The 13,817-nt window shown below is 44.6% G+C and overlaps 5 protein-coding genes across 5 annotated transcripts; 3 read left to right on the top strand and 2 right to left on the bottom strand.

Annotated features, from left to right (window-relative positions):
- Positions 1-861: 861 nt before the first annotated feature.
- On the top strand, positions 862-1,528 carry COCVIDRAFT_41114 (hypothetical protein; the record flags this gene model as incomplete). Its single annotated transcript, XM_014697245.1, has 3 exons — positions 862-980; positions 1,046-1,318; positions 1,390-1,528. 3 exons carry the CDS (start codon positions 862-864, stop codon positions 1,526-1,528), a joined length of 531 nt encoding a protein of 176 aa, XP_014552731.1.
- A 2,588-nt stretch (positions 1,529-4,116) lies between these two features.
- Positions 4,117-6,263, bottom strand: COCVIDRAFT_41113 (hypothetical protein; the record flags this gene model as incomplete). The annotated part of the gene is made up of 6 exons (XM_014697244.1): positions 4,117-4,176; positions 4,211-4,414; positions 4,466-4,720; positions 4,945-4,946; positions 5,255-5,624; positions 6,129-6,263. 6 exons carry the CDS (start codon positions 6,261-6,263, stop codon positions 4,117-4,119), a joined length of 1,026 nt encoding a protein of 341 aa, XP_014552730.1.
- Positions 6,264-8,180: 1,917 nt separating this feature from the next.
- Positions 8,181-8,855, top strand: COCVIDRAFT_109450 (hypothetical protein; the record flags this gene model as incomplete). The annotated part of the gene is made up of 1 exon (XM_014697243.1): positions 8,181-8,855. A coding segment is annotated over one exon (675 nt), but the record flags the coding sequence as incomplete, so codon positions are not given.
- A 985-nt stretch (positions 8,856-9,840) lies between these two features.
- On the top strand, positions 9,841-11,061 carry COCVIDRAFT_19224 (hypothetical protein; the record flags this gene model as incomplete). The annotated part of the gene is made up of 1 exon (XM_014697237.1): positions 9,841-11,061. The coding sequence occupies one exon, from the start codon at positions 9,841-9,843 to the stop codon at positions 11,059-11,061; it is 1,221 nt and encodes a 406-aa protein (XP_014552723.1).
- A 1,169-nt stretch (positions 11,062-12,230) lies between these two features.
- On the bottom strand, positions 12,231-13,560 carry COCVIDRAFT_29906 (hypothetical protein; the record flags this gene model as incomplete). Its single annotated transcript, XM_014697242.1, has 2 exons — positions 12,231-12,356; positions 12,409-13,560. The coding sequence occupies 2 exons, from the start codon at positions 13,558-13,560 to the stop codon at positions 12,231-12,233; spliced, it is 1,278 nt and encodes a 425-aa protein (XP_014552728.1).
- Between the last annotated feature and the right edge of the window lie 257 nt (positions 13,561-13,817).

Genomic DNA, 13,817 nt, shown 5'->3' with positions numbered 1-13,817 from the left:
TTTGTAGCGTTATTCTCAATGATGCTGATCAGAGCTAGGTACACTATCCTGGCAAGACCTGCCTTTTATCCCATACATATTCTGAATATAACATCAGTCATTACGATAGCACAATGACATACCCGAAGCTCTGAAGTCTAGTAATCTACCAGAGGGTTTCTCCATGAACACTAAAATCAGGTATTCGCTCACAAAATCCTTTTGGCTCCTATTCAAACACCGGTACATCTGATAGGATTACGTACTAGAACCTAAAAGCTAAATCTACTCGGAATACCCCTACTACCATAGACAAAGCTTGCCTCACTTATCTCCTGAATGAAATCGTGTTATCTATGCATGACTAAAACAGGTCCACTTCTATGATCCTTCGAATACCAAAGTAGCAATCTCCGCTATTCCTGGGCGCGGGCTTACCATTTTAAGAAGCCTTGTACCATCACTCCGTACATAAACACTAGAGAAGTAGTAGAAGCCAAAGAAGATCCCTGAGGTAGTGGTGGTTGTAGCAATGAGTAGGAAGAGGGAATTGCGAAAGGATTTGAACGTCTTGAGGAGACCCTTCACAGGCTACCATCATCATATTGTGCAGTGTAGATGCACTATTTGTCCGGCCCGACTCTACAGTTCGGCCCGACTCTAGTCTGGATAGGGAGCAGGCGAAACCCAGGTGACGATATGTCAAACTATTCCATCCTGAATGATGCTAAGAAGAGCCGGTGTGAGTTGAAAGGAAATCCCTTCCATGGAGTAATTCAGCGGCGGTATTGGGGTGTCTGGGTATAAAAACTTCCAGCCCCCGACAACTTCATCGTGCACTACAGTTTTGTCTTGTCTATAATTGATATCAAAATCGCTAAAATGAAGCTATCATCTATCATTGCCCCTGCGTGTTTCGTAGGCATGGCTGTATCAGTTGACATGTCTCTATACTCAGCAGGAACTGGAGTTGATGCAGCGTTCAAGCCCTTTCTGCAAGAGTATGTTACCCAAGAATTCCCCTGCGAGTGCATTCAAGAGGTAGATCGCTAAATTTCTTTTGTAGGCTTTATGCGTCTGCTGAGGATCCCGCTGCTACAACAAGGTTCACCAATTTCTTCACAGCGGATGGGAAGCTCATTGTTCTTGAAAACACTGCCACCGGAGCCGAGCAGATTGTCGCGTTGAAACAGGCGCTCCTCCCGACGGCGGGCAACAAGCATTGGGATCATTTACCGAATATAACAACTGTTTCCTCAGAGACGGCCGCGCAGAAGACCTACCAGGTGCTTGGTGTTATTGAGACTACTTTTGATGGTGGCAATTGTTCTCTGGCATAGTACGGTTCACCTTCACTGCTCCTCGAGCACCAAAGCAGTTTTATGAATCACGCTAACTTGAAAGTTGTAGCTATTCGAGTCGCTTCACTGTGACCAAAGGTGCCAACGGTTCACCAAACCTCACTCCCCACAGTGGGAGCCTCGTCGCATACGACGACTTCGTTGTGAGTCCGTCGAAGTCGCCGACCGACATACCCTGTACAGCTTAGTGCACACTTTAGAAGGCAGGAATGAGTCATGAATATGCTCGATGGAATCACAATTTACGTTATATTTCAAACTATTGGCTTGCTTTCGAATTAAAGGATATAATTTAGTATAACTATATGTCAATGGCAAATGTCGTCAGGGTAACTTGACTGGACTTATTCTATGCTGTGTATGGTTTCTTCTTGTTTCCTTAGTTTGCGTAATAATAGCACTAGTGTAATGCTCATGGTTCGTGCATTTTACTTCTTAAGCTCAGATCAGAATACTCTTGACGACAAACAACATGAAAATTAATAAATGCGAGTTACCCGACTGTGAATAGCATAGACCCACTGCACGAAGAAGCTACACCTGATATAGCGATACGTCAAAAACTCGGCGTCCTGTTAGCTCGTGAGAGGGAAATGACAATGATCATCAAACTTGGTAGGGTCTAGAGTGATTCTTTTGAAGATATAGAATTGGTAAAGCAAATATGCCATACACGAATAACGTGCGGATGACTTTGGATAGAGCAAGATGGCTCAGCTTGGTGCAAGACGAAGCGCTACGCGCTGACCGTATCGTCGTACGATCAAAGAGCCGTACCAAGAAACATTTGAATCATGCATTATTGCTTTTCATATCCAAATACGAATCACACGATAGAAAGGACCTCGCTACGTATAGTGTTCTCCACAAAACGAGTCACGTAACCGCAATCATCTCAATACCCAGGAATTCCAGCAGTCACCACCGCTCATGCATTACAAACAATCATTTCGATGGATTCGTCCAGATATCGTTTACATATATCCAGAATCCTCAGGAGTTCTCGAAAACAAATCCAGAAACTGCTTCTCTGCTCTACCTTGACATCGATCAACGGTTTGACTCATCAGCCCTTACCGCATCGAGATTTCAATTTTGCATCATGATCCACTTTATTGAATCACAAATACAGTGCACATTAGTTTGGGTGTCCCCAAAGTCGCGAGCAGGTAAGACTACAATGATATTGAACTTCCACGTCGTCGGGCTACACGGTACAAGGTCGGCATCTGTATCAAAAGTCCTCCTAGGTATAAGCGCATCCAGGTATAACAAAGCTTATGCTCTAGTCGTGGGAAAGAGGACATCGCAACTATTGGAAAGAAATCGCGTTTTTCTTCCGGTTAAGCACATGACTGCAGCGCAGGACCTCGATAGAAAACTCTGCTGCAAAGTTTCTGCCAGATCAAGTGGACCATATACGAGAAGAATTGCAAATTTATGAAAGTATTGTTGAACAGGATCCACTAGCATCCACATATGCGGGGACCGTCATCTCGGCTTTCTTGCACTGCACGTCGTATCATGACTTGCTTATCGATCGCGATGTTTCGTAAACGAGGCCAGACAGGACGCAAAATGCAAAGCGCAGGAGGCTTCCAACCATGGTTGGTGCATAGTAAGAGCTGCAGGGATATACATACTACCATCTCTTCGCCGGTAACTGTTTCGGATAAAGGTGAACTATTCGAGATAACAGATCTCCCAGGCTTTCCCTACCGGAGCTCCTAGCGCCGACCTTATCAAAATAGCAAGCCCTGTCTAAGCGAGAAAGCAAAAAATCCAGCCCCAAGCAATGACGTTTACGAAAATTGCGATCATCTATAAGGCCCCACATCTTTCTTTTGAACAATTCAAAGCACATTACGAGATTTCAAATGTACCTTTAGTGAAGTCATTGCAAGACGAACGATATGCGCCCCTGCTCTACAAGCGCCGGTATATAAAATTGAACACAGAGTCTAAGTCGCCAGGATTCGATGCTATCACAGAACTCGTGTTCAAGGACGAATCGACGTATAGGAAATGGGAAGCTCATTTAGCGGAAGGTGATCGTGACAAAAGGATTTTTGAGGATAGTCTGACTTTTACTAATGGAGAAAAATCGGGCTATCTTGCCATAGACGAGGTGATAGAGTGAGATAGACTCTGAGGTCTTCTACATCAGGTTACCCGTCCAAAGGACTGAGATGGTTCCTCGCTAGCGGCTGGCTTATGGTATGTTAATATGTAACCTACTCTTAAGCGCTCTGGTCCATCCAATACCAGGTACAAAATGGCTCAACAACGGCTTTTAGAACATTCTTCTTGACATGAATCATATGCAAGTACTTCATTATTAACCCAGAATCTGGTAGTTCACATATAATTGGCTAAATCTCTATTAATCGTTAAGAAAGCGGCGCCAGATCCCTATGCAGAGCTTGCAGCCATGCATGTCCCATATCGAATGATATGCAATCCGCTGTATAGTTTGCTACTCTTGTAAAATACCCGTATGTATCCAACAACATCGAGAAGTTTTTGCTATTAGTCAAATCTACTCGAAAATGCTTCTCATGTGAGAATCAAAAGCGACTTGGACGTATCTTTGGCATTGTTTGATGATGATAATTGAGGTTCTCCAGAACCTGAGGTTAGACCAGGTTCCAGTAGCTTGTTTTGGGTCGAATAATACCAAAATATGGAATGTCTCAGGACTTTGTAAAAGCGTCAAACATAGCAAATAGAAAGTAATCAAGCTTATTCAGCGAACTGGATTACAATGAGTAATTCTCTACCAACTCTGAGCTAATCCACAAATGGAAATCTTGCGGGAGTGAACATTGACTCCAATCTCTTTCATCTATGTGAAAAAGATTTTCATGCACCGGCTGCCCTGGAAAAGAAATTCCGTCGAAGACTTGGTCATATCCTGAGCGCACTTCCACCGAAAGAGCCAACCCCATTGTTTCCTGGCATAGGTTATTTGGTAATGAGTCAGAAGTGGCTATTATTGTCTCTGTATTACAATTGTAATTGTCTGCTATCAAATTGCCATTAACATGGCTGGACATGAGTTGTTCGTTATTAAACTGTTATGAACAACTAGGCTCATCCAAGTCTGTTGTCGAAGGTATGAATACTTTACCGTTTTGCTCCATAGCATCCACGAGGTTAGGGTAGCTATGTAAACAGTCTGTATCCAGTTCGAGATTCGTATGATCATGTGAAACGCCTTCAACTCTCTCGTCTAAGCATATATCAGTCATTCCTGGCCTCAACCTCAGCATCATTCGTGCATCGGTATTGATACTTGGAATGCGGAAACCTTGAACCAGCTTTATTGTCAGGTCTTCTAAATCGTATTGTTGCCAGGTGTTGAGCAATTTTTCTCGAAGCTGCGGCCTGTTGTTGATGATCTGCAACTTTCCTCACGATATGATTGTCATCAAATGTCGTACCATACAAGAAGATCGACGGAGCTCAGGTGCATGCCCAAACAACGATGGCGCTGGCCGTCGCCATGACGGGCAAGAACAGTAATTTTCTGCGGTTGGCAAAATGAGGAACAGAAAAGTGGTAAATAAGATAGTTGGTCTAAGTACCACGTTTGATATCAGACCGCTAACATACCAAGAAGTATCGATACTGAGCCCAAAATACGACGATGTATTGTCGTAGTGATTTGAACCGCTTGCACCAGGCGCGGACAGTCTCAAAGGCGCAGTACACTATCGCTCGACGCTGCAGTTGGATGGCGGAAAATAACTCTATGTCTCTTTGAAGGATCTCTCTGGGTAAAACTTCTCAGTCATAAAGAAGACTTTTCAACAAGTTTGAAAAGGAGTCCGTAGCGGATGCATGCTCTTTTAGTGTCTCTCATCATTTTGTAAGAATACTGTCTTATCATAAAGGTTGAGGACCAGGCATACCTGATGTTGAGTTAAATGGCTCAGCCTTTAGGCCAAAGTGATCGAGTATGAGCTCTGGCCCAGATGTCGCATGCTCATTCGCGATATTACATGTCATAATGGCTTCAAGCAGCATGTTTGTCGTTATTTCTCGGTCATCGCACTGGAAGAACCCCATAATTCTAGCCATCTCCACATATGCTGATGTGCCTGAGGTGATTATGGGCAATCTTTCACAATCAGGGACTTTAGAGTCATTTGAATGACCACCCGATCCTTTAGAAGCGCTGAAGATGTCTTGATTTTCATCTGAGTTCCTTGATAAGTCTAGGTCCATGTAACTATCCGCATCGATTTCCAAGCACTCCTTCCCTGAAATCAAGGACTTCACCTAGTGCCGCACAGTCACCTTTTAAAGACCCCCTCTAAAAGTTAGCGGCCTAAGCAAATTTTGAAGATCGTATCGCTATATTCCGTAATCTTAGGCCAAGATCGCACGTTGGGTTTCCTCTTAAAAGTTAAACTATTTCCCTTACCGTATTTTTCGAAGGCCTACTGGACAATGCTTAGATGCCTTTTCCATTCGAAGTTCTAGTGAATAACTTGAGAACTGTTAACCAATCCTTGTATGATATCATCCACTGTAGCTCGTATCAAAACCACCGGGACATACATATACAATCTGTTGGCAAAGTTCTTCGCATTTAAGATTCCGAAAAGTTCAAGACGAGCCTGTCATATATGCGGCTGAATGCTAGTCTAATACCACATTCGACGCTTAAATCAAGAGATCTTTGTCCTGATAATAGTATGCATCTGCCGCATTGGCAAGCGGACTACGCAACGTATGTATCACGTGACCTGTTCCATTACTCACGTACTGTCGCTTACATACAGTCCGTGGCCCCAATCTGTTTGCTTTGCCTGCGTAGCATCCACTGCATCTCGCCATCAAGCTCATTTTCTTACTGTCTGGTGAACGAACAATGGCCCTTATGAACAGAACGTTGGCAACCTGCCACAGCTTCATAGCCACCCCTCCCTCCCGGTGCTGACTGCAAATACGTAGTCATATTCTTCTCCACGTCCAAGATGCGCAAAACTCTTGCGTTCTACAGCCATCAAAACTCCATACGCGTTACAGAATACCATCACCATTGTTTGCATTGCGGTACTCAAATTCGAGATTTTCCAAAACCCCACTATTCCTTGTGCGATTCTACTTCTGCTTATTTATACTGTTCTGGAGATTATTATAGAAGATATAGGGATTGATTGTTGATTAAATGTGATCCTCATGGTCCAACGTCCCCGTGCCAATCGACAGGCTTGAGTCTCCGAATATAACATGGCGACTTCCCCATTCTGGCGTCTTCGAGTCTCTAGGGATGGTCTTCAGCATTAGAGAGAACATTGATCTCTTGTGCATCGTTGCTTGCAATAGAGCTGCCACAATAGGCCAGACAAGACACGATCTCAGTTGTATCAATTGGCAATCCCTGTTTCAAGAGAACTTGAGTACATTGAGACGTATATTCCTGTATACCAAGGCTAGTGTAGTATATTCCCCTCAATCTCTCTTCTGAAGGCATTTATCTTCATCTTATGATCAAATCCGCTCGACTCGTTCGAGCGACTAATCACCTGTGTGCCCGCCTGCCCAAACCCAGTCTTATGGAAGAAATGACATGATCGGTTACTTGCAAACCGCAATAGGACTAGAAGACCGTTCTAAGTAGCGTATGCTCGTAAGGCAACCCAAAAGCGATTAGCAGTGCCGTGTGGTGAAGCTCAGGGTATGTGGCGTTAACAATGATAAGAGTACTCAAGACAAGATAGCATAGAAGAGGAGCGTGATTTTTAGAAATTTGATACTGTGATGATTGCTATTACTCGCGGTGAGTTCTTGGGTGGTGAAAAACATTAGGCAGAATTCAACGTGCTGTAACATTGGTCGTTTTCGAGGGCCCACAAAGGGCAGGCGCCAAGAACAAAGTGAACACGTGAGAAACCTCCAAAAACTTCAACATCAACTTACATTTTCTAATTCAGTAAGTTAGGGTCACAAGAACAGTTTCGTAGAGGAATGGCATTTAAGTAAGTTGAACAATAAACTAGGCGTGTTCGTACGGCTCGCATTTGTACCTACCACTGAATGTTTCGTTTCTCCGGGGTGCGTTTAACATTTACCACGTGACTTAGGAGTTCTGGTCGTGCCCCGCACTTGCCTCGCTATAATCCACAACGCATAGGTTGTCAACCAAACCCACTACATCTAGATCAGTCGAGGCAATTGCGCCTGGAATCCCATCACTATCATCATTAAAATGCACTTCGTCCCATGTCCCAACTGATCATGGCGAAGAAAGAAGGCAAAAAATCTGCTCAGCAACTTGAGGACACCGGTCTGCCTTCTCCGTCAGAGTCTGCTACGCAGCCTTGTCCCAGCTCTGAGTATGTAAGCTTTCTATCCTGTAATTTTTCTCTACATTGATGCCTGAAAATAGGCTTTCTACTACAGTTGGTACGAGCCCCTGTACTTCCGTTTCGCTTTGTAAGGCCTCTTGCGAACCTGAACACCAAACGTTACTGGCTTGTCTCTGTTAACCCCCGCTGCAAGACCCAAATACTCACACCAATGGTACTGGTTCAGTACAGCTGCGCCCGCATACAGAAATCGAGTATGGCCATTGTAAATCTCAGTACCAGGCTATCTCGGCTCAGCTAGAATGTGTGGGTTTTAGTCACGAGGAGCTGAGGCTTGCAGACTACAAGCGTGGAGTGGGAGTATTTCAAGAAATCTCTCCCTACAGCTTTGATACAACTTCTTCCGTAACGTTACGACCCCCATCAGGGACAAATAGCACGAAGTGTAATAGCTATCTTGACTTGTATGGTCTTCAATTCGACATAACTACTTCTAGAAGAAAGGACTAAACTTGACAGACTTCGTGGCCCTGGCATCGACGTACATGTTGGCACGACGGTCACCATGGAAGATCTTCCGAACAGTGATCCTCATAAGGTTTGGTCTTTACCGAAAGCCTTGATATCACACTACTCTCCTTTTCTTGAAGCTGCTTGTTCTCAGGACTTCAGGGAGCGCCGTGAGAACCGAATTGAGCTCCCAGACGACGATGTGGCCGTGTTCGCTCTGTTCGTGGAATGGATGTACTACGGTCAGTACACCGTCACACAACTGTCTCTATCTTCAGCGAATACAAGTAGCAGTACCAGCATTGACGCTAAATGCTGGGTCCTTGGCGATAAGCTTCTGTGCACAGGCTTCAAGAACTACGCCATGGGTCGTCTGTACACGCAGTATACAGCCACTTCCTTCAACACAGCAGTCACGACAAGTAACGTAGAATATGCATGCGACAACAGTGCCATGCACTCTAAACTACGTGAGTTTTATGTTACTTTCGTTGCGACGCACTTCAATGATCCACAACGCATTCAAGGAAGCGCAGAAGAATGGGACGGTCTTGTGTTAAGATGCGCTGACATGAGGTCACTCTTATTGCAAGGGTTCAGGCTTGGAGATCGGAACTTTTTGAAGAGCAAAGAGTACTACTTTGACAAAGATAATAAGATGTGTATTGTGCCAAGTCGGAAATAATTTTTGACTCGTATAGGGGGATGGAATCATTCTGGATGTGGCTATGAAATGCTTGACGTTACCTTCTTATGGACGCTGGGTACTATTTCTCCTACAGATAGCACCTCGATGGGTGACAGTAAAACCTAGATGATTGTCGAAATGTTCGAATGTTAGTCACTTTCATCCTGGTGAAATCAGTGATGCTTTTACGATGATGCTACATATGGCAGCATCTTCAAGAATCTTCTATCACGACTACCTGACTAGGACAACGCTATGTCTACACAACCTCACAATTGTGGGGCTTACACCTACGTAAACGATCATGATAGGAGATGTTGATGGCCTGATCCATTCTAAATTCGAACACTGGTAGAATAAAGATTTGATCTCAGGATTGGCCTCGATGGGCACACTGTTTGTTCGAATGATACCAAACGACTGCTCAGCAATATTCTGGTATGGATAAAGATTGTACATATGGAGGAGTGATTGTCGTTGGTGTTCACTGAAGTGCTCCATTTGTTGGGATATGTGTATCTTTAGCCTCTCAGCATCCCATTTGCCTTTGGGTGTCGTGATGACTGGTTGCTCTACTAAAACTCGGGTGCTTTTGAGAATGTGTTCAATAACTACGAGGCCTTTGCCCTTCTCTGGTATATCTCTCAAGGGCAGATATCGAACTCTCATTTATGCATCGCATCCTGAGGTGCGTTTCAACTCCAGTGTTTAATTTATAATCAGATTTAGGAAATATAGCGTGGGAATGAGTATATAATGTAGTGGTGTCATTGCTGTCTGGATCGGCGTTTAACAATCCGCATCTTGTCGCTTAGGTACCGGTATGGCTAACCCCGCTTTTTGCTACTTCCCATCCTCATCATCTCCCATATCCTACTTCCAATCTCTTTCCGAAACCTTGCACTCAGGTTAGACACTTAGCACCTAACTATCTACTAGTATACCTTATACAGTGACATCTTGTTAACTTTAACATTTCCAGATGGCGAAAAAGGCGAAGCTCACCGAAGATGAAAAGCAACACCTCGAACACCACTTTCACGAAGTTCGGGACCACGCACTTCGTCGGTGGTATAAGGACGCGCATGGCAACGATCCACAGCTCAAAGCTGTTGCTCAAGCAAGGCTACAGCTGCAGATCTGGCTTAGAGAAAAGCGGGGAGAAATCACAACGCTACAACAACAGCGTGATGCATGCAAGGCTGACAGTGATACCGACGGAGTAGAAACTGTACGAAAGAAGTTAAAGCACGCTCATTGTGCTTTAGCTATGCATATGAAGATGTCGAAGGAAGGAATACCGACTTCCACCACTGAGAAAGCCCGCCGGCGATGGAGTGAGAGAACCTACAGTCTTGAAGATGTGTTGCGCGACCGGGATTTAGACAAAGGGTCTGATTTCGGTGTGAATCGCGACAATATGTTTCGTTCAGTTGTAGAGGAAGAAGATAGTGGCATGTTACTCGCAGGAAGTCTAGGAGACATGCAGCTGGAAGACGAAGATGGTGGAATAACACTGGAGGACTGGGACGAGGGAGATGGCTCGAGCGAGCTTATATCAGATCCGACCACTATATGGAAACAACACGCTCTCCATATACAGCAGCGTTGTAGACGTATCGGGCTTCCGGATTTTACAGTGGGAACAAGGCTCGCTTTCCAAAAGAAGATCTTTGATCTACACGTAGACCGCGAACGCCAGCTTCGCGAAGCTACTAAGAGTAGTTCAAAGTTTGATACAGATGCGCAGTATCCTCTCCGCGAGGGTACCAGTGCATCTTGGAATGCAGTCTTAGCCGCAGCGACATTCTCGGAGCATAGCCTATGGGAACTTACTTGCCCTATGCTTTGGCGTCATTTTGAGAGTGGGCGTAGCTTCGACCACCCTCAATGGGTTCCCAATGGTCTCATGCGTATCCAGACCGTCTCAAATGCGTCCTATGTCTTCTTTGAATTCGGTACGCGTTCGTTCAGTACGAATCGGATCTCTATCCCGGCGACTGTCAACACTCGGGCACTGGTGCTTTCTGCCCGGTGCCACCAGACGAGGGCAAGCATTTACTTTGAGCTTTCGTTTCTTGCTCGAAATTTCGTTGAGGTTCGATTCCCAATAACCGCAATTCTTCAATTCGATGGGTCGTGCATGACTCCTTCTACTAAAGCTGTCAAATTAAATGGCGTGTGGATGGGGCCGGTTCATTGAGAACTTAGTATCTCGTTACACATCGTGCCAATGACATTAGTCTCTTTTGAAAATATAGTCCAGTCGTGCGTTTTGTTCCTACAAATCTATTTTGCTACCTCTCACGGCTTTTCCCAATCAAGAGCCTTAGGCAAAATACAACGGATAGGAAAGGACTTTGTATTTTGTATTTTAGTCGTGAATATCATTTATATTGCGCCCAAATGGCCTAAATCTGACCCTAAGACGAATGCCCCAACTCTATATTGTCAGCATTAGCTACTCCCTGCATGGCTTCGTAGTGGTGTCCGCCAATCCTTACACCACACTGCCTAATAGCAAACTATCAATTGCTAGTTTGTGTAACTATAACTGAAAATGCGGTAACTATGTAATAAGGATCTAAACATACCGAATGTCCATTCACAAAACTACCCCTATGGCCTAAATAGGCAGTGATCCCTCTTGGCCCACTTTTCATTGATTTATTAGTCGCCTCGAGTACTTTAGGTATGACTTCCCATACTAATCGTTTCGGAAGAGCTTAAGGGACTCGTTTACGATCTGTAACAAATTGTTTGTATCGCGGAAATCTTACTCACATAGCTTTGCTACCTTTCCAGGCAAGTCCTCGGCCTTCTCATGGTAAATGAACTCAAGGAGTACTTTCTACTTCGAGAAATTAAGGTACTACCAGTCTCAGACCATTTTTTCTAGCCATCATCTGCCGTAAAAATGACGAAAGAGAGAAGTCATGAGTTCTAAACTAGGTTGGATCAAACTTGATAGATAAGGTTGCGATTGAGGTGAGATCTATTAGCGCTTACACAAGCAGTAGAAGTTATATACTCTTAGTCGGTATCTTACATCAGGATCCTTATGATATCGGCTCCTGAAGCAGCTTAGAAGAAGATCCGCCTTGAGCAGGAAGCGACTCCAAACAACGAGTTCTTTTTATCAAAATTGTAAGTGGAGAAATAACGATGTTTATCTGGTAGAAGTTTCAAGCACAGTTAGCAATTTACTTCCAAGTTAGCTCTGTAGCGATGGCGATTCGAGAAGACGATTTAATGGCTGGGCATTACGCAAAACAGATAGGCGCTACAGATTGCAGTTCATTATACATAGACTAAAGCGCTTAGAGAACCTCAATGTATGTTGTCACAGATGCTTTACCACCACAAATCACTCTATCCTTCCATTTGTGTAGCTCTGGTAACACCTTCAACAGCCTGATGGCCTAATCCTCCAACAGCGGCGCCGCATTCCGGACAGCGCGCAAGTTGCATTGGCATTCCGCATTCGCCAATGGCAAACTAGATAAAGGTTTAGCTCTTACGCTGTACATAAACTGGTTGCGACACTTACAGGATGTCCATTTGCGCAATTGTACCAGTGACCTGAGTGTGTTGCGATACCTTCTCTGCCACTTACCATCGCCTTCTTGATTTCGGCAAGCTCTTCGGCGGTTACATCCTCATACCACTCCCTTCCAAGAATCTCAATGTTTTCTTTGACACAATTTTTCAGTTGATTTGCATTTTGAAAAGGTTCATCGCATAATTTATAGGCTTGCTTTAGCAACTCTTTCGCCTTTTCGACATACTTAGTTGCCTCCTTTCTGTCCTCTCCAGACAACCCAGATGAACGATAGAGGTGCGCATTTGTTGCGAAGTAGATTGAAGCCTCCGCTGCGAGTTTGGGAAGTTTTTCAATCACGCAATCATTCATCAGCGCGGCGCAAGCTTTCATGAAAGCTTGGGTAAGATTTTCTAGATCACCCCCCGGGAGTTTCATATTTTCAGTAGATGGACTTGATCTGAGCTTCTTTGTCATCTGGAACTTATCTTCCAGCAAGATAGAATCAGCCTTGATCTGAAGAATGCGGCCACCAAAAGTCACTCTCCGGTCTCGTTCGACGGGGGAGATATCGTCTTGGTGGATGCTAAGCGAACCAAGTGCATCGGCGAGAGATCCAGAACCTCCTACAATGCTATTACTACTGGCATGGACAATAGCTTCGTGAAGCTTATGAGCTGGTTGGTGTCGATCTGCAACGCTGCGGAGGAAATCTTCAATCTTTCTTTGTAGCTTCTTAGACTCATGATATCGGGTTCGAATCTTTGACACCACATCCCTTGTGGAGTTCTTAATGTCGTTCCTCGACTTTTCAAAACCAGATTCAAGATCTTCAACCTCCTTTTCCAACTCTTGAAGTTCACTCTTGCCGTTGATCAAAAATCTTTTTGACATCTCATCCATCACCGCTCTGTTAATCACTCGGTTGTATCGCTGAGTAATGTACTGCATGATTGGCCGCTGGCAGTCTGGGCACCGGGGTATCTTCGTTGCTAGAGAGCTGCTGATATCTGCCAGGCCGGCGAAGTCTCCTGACGTATTAGTAGTGTAGACTTCACTCATACCGACGAGACCATCCAGCGATTCTGCCGTGAAGAAATGCCCACATCCAAGAACGACAATTGGGGTCTCGTCGATATTGATTTCGCTGTAAGTTCTCATTTCGAGAAGATCAACTCTGGTATCTGGCTTGGAGCTACACACACACACAATTTATTTACGCCCGGCGGCCAAGCCGAAAGGGCTACGAACGCTAGTCTAGCTTTACACTTCCTATGCTCAGTCTTGGTCTCCCTAGCCCATATGTCTTCTTTAGCCCACATCTTTATATAGCTTATCGTCTAAATCTAAGCCCTTACTTAATACCTTGGCACGCCTCTTCTCTATCTACGATCGCTCCTCATCAGCTTGGAGCTACA

The sequence above is a fragment of the Bipolaris victoriae genome (genome assembly GCF_000527765.1).
Source record: "Bipolaris victoriae FI3 unplaced genomic scaffold scaffold_102, whole genome shotgun sequence".
Lineage (NCBI taxonomy): Eukaryota > Fungi > Ascomycota > Dothideomycetes > Pleosporales > Pleosporaceae > Bipolaris > Bipolaris victoriae.
The sequence above is the reverse complement of the archived record's forward strand: the minus strand, read 5'-3'. Positions and strand labels throughout refer to the sequence as shown.